The following is a 5,812-nucleotide window of genomic DNA, read 5'->3' as shown; positions in this document are numbered from 1 at the left end:
GAGCCGTGGTGTTCTCAGAGTGCAGAAGTGGACGTAGCCAACCCGCCACATTCCAAACAGGAAGTGAGCCTGGGTGGGTGTGATTCAGCTCCATCGATTCTGGCTCCAGTTCACGTTCTATTGAAAAACCATTGCCCCTTTTCTCTGTAACTGCTGCTGTCAGGCTCTACATGATCCCAGGGTTTCTATTTCCAAGCTGTGTGTGACGTTCCTCTCTTAGTGCTCTTGTTTCACAGGCTGGGCTTGTTGGACAGTTGGATTTGAGCATTTCCCTGGACGAGCAGAAGCCTGTAGAACTCACTGAACACCACCTGTGACTTTATGCTGTTGCAGAAAAACATTGTGCTTTTTAAATTGAGTAATGGTCCCACTTTATGATGTTACTTCTTCCATTTATTGATACTTTGCAGCTGATGTCCTCAGCCTTCCATGGGGATGTGATGCTTACTGTAGGCACTGCACTGTGTGTGTGACAAATGCTTTTTAAGCTTTTTATTCCGTTTGACATGTTTGATTTTTAATATGAACCTGTATGTGTGTGCAGAAAGACCACAGTGAGTTCAGCCAGCATCAGAAACACGGCAAGCACGTCAAAGAGGCTCGGGTAAGACCTGTCACCCCTCATGTTCACTCCTCTTCACTCTGAGCACACGGCTTGGTCTCATCTTTACACACAACAAGGATGAGAAGCCCTAGCCTTAGCTTAGTCATGTACATGGTTATAAACACAGGTGGAATGTACATTTACTTGAGTAGCTTTTTGAAGTACTTTTCTAGCAGCATACACAGTACTCTTCTTGCAGTGCTCTTTCAGATCTGATTTAGTTTGTCTCATTTTTGTGTCTGTGCTTTGAAAACACCAGATTTTGTGCAATATTTAATGTTTTATTCTTCAAATGACATTAACTCTTTAAATTATAAATCATGTTACATCCTGGCAATTACTCTTGAGTAGTAATATTTCTAAATACTTTTACCACTTCTGTGTACTTCTACTTGAGTACTAATACTTTAAATCAACTTAGAGTTAACTTGAGTACTGCTCCGCTCACCTCTGGTTATAAATATTTGAGAGAGAATATTTGTTATCGCTTCAGTGGTGCGAAGTTACAATACAAAGAAAAACAGTGTCACATGGTTTAAAGTGTTAAACACACCCAGAGCCGCTCCAGTGAAACGCATCAGGACAAACCGGTGTGACAAAAATAACGCGCACACACCCAAATCTGATTATGATTTGATTTCTGGACATTTGAGATTATTTCAAGGCTCCATATGACTCTCTTTTCTGATCTCTGTTCTAATGTCGTTTCCTCATCACACACAGACCTGGAGTTGTGTTTTCTTTCATTCACACATGTTTGACATGTTTAACACAAACCCTGCACATTTAGGCTGAGTTCTTCTCTCAAACTGAAACTGAAAATACTTTGTTCCACCTTGTGATGTCATGTGGTAATTACAGAAAGTGCTCCAGTGTGTTTTTCAAATCCATACGCCTTCACTAGAATCTTTTGGATGATTTCAGTCCTGAAAGTGCCAGTCTCTACTACAGGTAAAAGGGGCTGTGAGCTTCATGACACTACAGCCTCATGACATCACAAAGTGGTTTGTAGACAGACTAATAATGTTAATGAAGCATGTGTGAATGAAACAAAAAACTATGTGTTTTGAAGCGATAACAACATGGCTTTAAGATCCAAGAGTCCAGTTGGTGTAATGTTGGACCTTTTAAACTAAGTGCAAACTAGAGGCGAGGCGAGACACTATTTGAACAACACGAGACACGACATTGGTCCACAAGGATGAGATTATGAAATTATGTATAATAATTTAAACAAAATCTGTGTAAATCAGATGCAAGACCCTGTAACATGACATATCTCAGCCTCTGAATATTCTGAATTTTCAGCCCATATTAGAAAGCCTGCAACAAGTGTCTTTGTAATCATTCACATACTGAGATAGTAAATGTTTTAGTGAGTGGTATAAAAAAAAATCTGTATTTTTTTGAAGAACAGCTGGAGCATGAAACGTGAACTTTTCATTACAAACATATTGCAAGAAAACCACCACACTGGGTTATTATTATCTACTCATGTACTGAAGTATTAATATGGTAATGTTGTGTAACTAGCACCCTTATATTGTGGGTTTAGCAGTAAAAACCAACATTTCAGTTTATTCAGAAGTCGAGATACTATAATTTTAAAATTTATGGCGGCCATTTTTTTTACTTTAATATGGCCACCATATAGACATCATTGATTTTCTGACTCCATATACTATAACCTTTACAAAAATATATAGTTTAGCAAATCCCCCAAAAATTCCCACTAAGGTTAAAATGTGAATATAAGAACTGGACTATTATGCAGATTGTGAGTGTGGAAATCTACTGAAGAGCAAAATAAACGTCTGAAACAACAAGAGAAATCTTATCACAGGAAGAAAAAAACAACACTTTGTAACATGTCTTATCTTTGTTAAAACCTGCACATGTGTGAACACTCCAAGAAATCAGATTACGCACATGAGATGAGATGTTCAGTAATCGGACAACTCTGGAAATGGGATATTGATCAGACTTCCTGAGCCTGTTCACATAGACAGTTTGTGTGCAGACACTGGGGAGGGGTTTGACTCTGAAAGAATCTGTGGAGGAATGTGCCAGATCAAAGTGAGTTTCCTCACAGCACAGACACAAACCTGCTCAGCTCTGTGACCTGGAGTTATCTTTGCTCAGTAGGAGCAGTGTGTGATGTAGTAGAAGTAATATAAGCCCTTTTTCAAATCGCTCTAATTTGGTATTTTTATTTTATATTTCTGAAAAATCATGACTATAAGCAGGTTTACGGGACTGAGGGTGAAACTGCCTGCAGTATGTGCGGTCCATTACTGCCCCCTGCTGTTCCTGTTGTCCCTCACACTCTCCCTCTTCTCATCACCTGCTCTGTTTTGTTTTGCTTTGGAACCTGCACCTCAGATTTGCACACCGCCTCTGCTTCTTTATCTGCACCAATCAGATCACGACAAAATCCAGAATCACTTTGCATCTCATTTGCATAAAATATTTGCATCCCAAAATCTATATTAGACGACTAATTATGTTGTTGAGATGATCAGGATGTCTACGGGACAACAGCAGAAAGGAAACGTGAGTGAGGGAGCTGAAGATTTGGTATTTTTTGTTATTTCATTGCAAAGAGTCAGATTAAACTCATGATTACTTTACAAATACAATATTCCCTAGTATTTTATTTCCTTGCATAAATAGCAGTCTTTGCATGAGCTCCCCCTGCAGGTGTAGTCTTGTGAGCACAGTTTTGGGTCAGATACTCAAAGATGCAGAATAGTTTTAAGAGTTTTTGCCACGCCCCCCTTTTTAGTTGACCAATCGACTGACAGCACATGTCTTTAGTCGATTACAGACGTGTCACAATCCCCTCCCTCTGCTGCTGTGCTGCTTTGAGCTTGTGCTGCTCCTGTTGCTCCTCCTTCTTTCGCTGCACTGACCAATCACACCTGACATACTGGATCTTTGCGTGGGAATCCTGCTCTGTGATTGGATGTTGCTGTTGTGATGTCACTACTCTTTTGCATACTCACTTTCTGCTCCTGGATCAGATTTGCATGGCCTTTTTGCCTTTTTGTAACTTTTTTATATTGCCAAGATTAATTAAAAAATAATGATAAAAAAGTAAAAAAAAAAAATATGTTTTTCATTAGCAGTAGTGGAAGTAATAGTAACAGAAGTAGAAGCAGCAGTAGTAGTAGTAGTAGTAGTAGAGGTTCAGTTCATATTGAAACCACTGTGTTGGTGCTTGTGCAGTTGACAAAGAGAACGGTGAACCCCAACTCGTTTGTGGAGCTGTCTGTGGATAAAGACGTGCAGAAGAGCAAGGTAAACGTGGTCTTTAGAACATTTCAGTCCTGTTTCTTGTGTTGTTTCAAAGCTCTTGTGGTTTGTGTGTCTGCCTGCAGGTGGTGTACGCGTCCAAAGACCCCGTGTGGGAGGAGGGCTTCACGTTCTTTGTGCACAACATCAAAACACAACAGCTCCAAGTGCAGGTGAGAACCTCACTACTCACACTGAGCTTTGGAATTTAGCCAGAAAACATCATCAACCACAGCTGCCCTGGGGCAGAGTGACAGTAGTGAGGCTGCCAATCTGGACCATTGGCCCCTCCCACCACCAACACTCACACTCTACACTTTTACCAGGCACTTTTACTAAGAGAGGTGTCTTGCCACTGAGCCATGTAGTACTACTACAACTAGTAGTAGTACTGCACAGGGCAACTATTTGTAGTGGTATTACTTGTTGTAGTTGTAGTAGTGTGGTCAAACCTCCTCACCAAAGCTCTGGTCTGATCTGTTTTATGAAGTAGAGCTGGGGCTGGTCTGGACTTTGATGGGAGATCTCTGGGGGTTCCAGGTGTCACAGTGGGGCAGCAGTGGCTAAAACTGTCATTGTGTCTTTAGGCAAGGCACTTACTTGCCACTTTCATAGCAGTCAAATTGGGTGGAGTGCCGATGGTGGTGGGAGGGGTTAATGGTCCAGACTTGCAGCCTTCGTTGTGTCAGTCTGCCCCAGGACAGCTGTTTCTACAATAGTACTAGTGGAGAGTGAATGAAGAATACACAGAAACAAACACATTATTATTATTACTAGTAGTAATTAATGTGTGTATTTGCAGGTTAAGGAGCTATGTAGTAATTGTGGTAGTAGTAATAGTATTAGTAGTCGTAGTTGTGTATAGTTGTGTATATTTTTGTATATACTTGTGTATATTTGCAGGTGAAGGAGCCAGAGAAGAAGACTCCTCTGGGCGTCCTGACTCTTCCTCTGAGCCGCCTCCTGCACATCTCCAACATGACCCTGGACCAGCGCTTCCTGCTGGAGAGATCAGGCGCTACAAGTCAGATCAAACTCAAGGCCACGCTCAGGGTCAGAGGGCACAACACACACACTCACACTCACACTCACGCATGCGCACACACACACACACACACACACACATACATACACACACACTCACTCGCGCATGCACACACACACATACATACACACACACACATACATACACACACACACACTCACTCGTGCATGCACACACACGCACACACACACACACACATACATACACACACACATACATACACACACACACACACACACACACACACACACACACACACACATACATACATACACACAGACACACACACACACACACACACACACAGAAATAATGAACATTGTGTGGAGGCAGTTTCCTCCTGCTTTGGTTCTGGTTTAATCTTGGTTCAGTTCATTTGGTTATTTTGTATTTTTTTGTATTTTGATTTTTTCCTGGTATTCGCTCCTGCTTTAATACAAACAATTCTGATCACATTTTAACAGCAGCTCTTCGCAGACCACCTGTTTTGTCCTATTCGTGTTTAGTTAGTGTAGTGCGATTTCAGCACAGATTTGCCTAATTTGTTATTTTTCTTTGTTTTTTGTTGTTGTTTTTTTTCATATTTCAGGCTGCAGATCTTGAAGGAGCACTTCACCTACTCCCTGTACATGAACGTGTGCCGCTCTCTGTTCGAAAAGGACAAGCTCCTCTTCTCCTTCTGCCTCACCATCAACCTCCTCATGCACAACAAACTGGTACCACTCTAAGCACCCAATCTCACAACACAACACAACCTCACAACAAACTGGTACCATTCTAAGCACCCAATCTCACACACAACACAACCTCACAACAAACTGGTACCACTCTAAGCACCCAATCTCACAACACAACACAACCTCACAACA

General features: G+C 41.3%; 1 protein-coding gene across 1 annotated transcript; it reads left to right on the top strand.

The window, feature by feature from the left end:
• Positions 1–544: 544 nt before the first annotated feature.
• On the top strand, positions 545–5,659 carry LOC129410244 (extended synaptotagmin-2-like; the record flags this gene model as incomplete). Its single annotated transcript, XM_055157712.1, has 5 exons — positions 545–604; positions 3,833–3,904; positions 3,985–4,071; positions 4,802–4,951; positions 5,540–5,659. Coding segments are annotated over 5 exons (489 nt in total), but the record flags the coding sequence as incomplete, so codon positions are not given.
• Positions 5,660–5,812: the final 153 nt, after the last annotated feature.

Source organism: Boleophthalmus pectinirostris, unplaced genomic scaffold, assembly GCF_026225935.1.
Source record: "Boleophthalmus pectinirostris isolate CB_2022bp ecotype Guang Dong unplaced genomic scaffold, ASM2622593v1 HiC_scaffold_2154, whole genome shotgun sequence".
In the NCBI taxonomy this organism is placed as follows: Eukaryota; Metazoa; Chordata; class Actinopteri; order Gobiiformes; family Gobiidae; genus Boleophthalmus; species Boleophthalmus pectinirostris.
The sequence above is the reverse complement of the archived record's forward strand: the minus strand, read 5'-3'. Positions and strand labels throughout refer to the sequence as shown.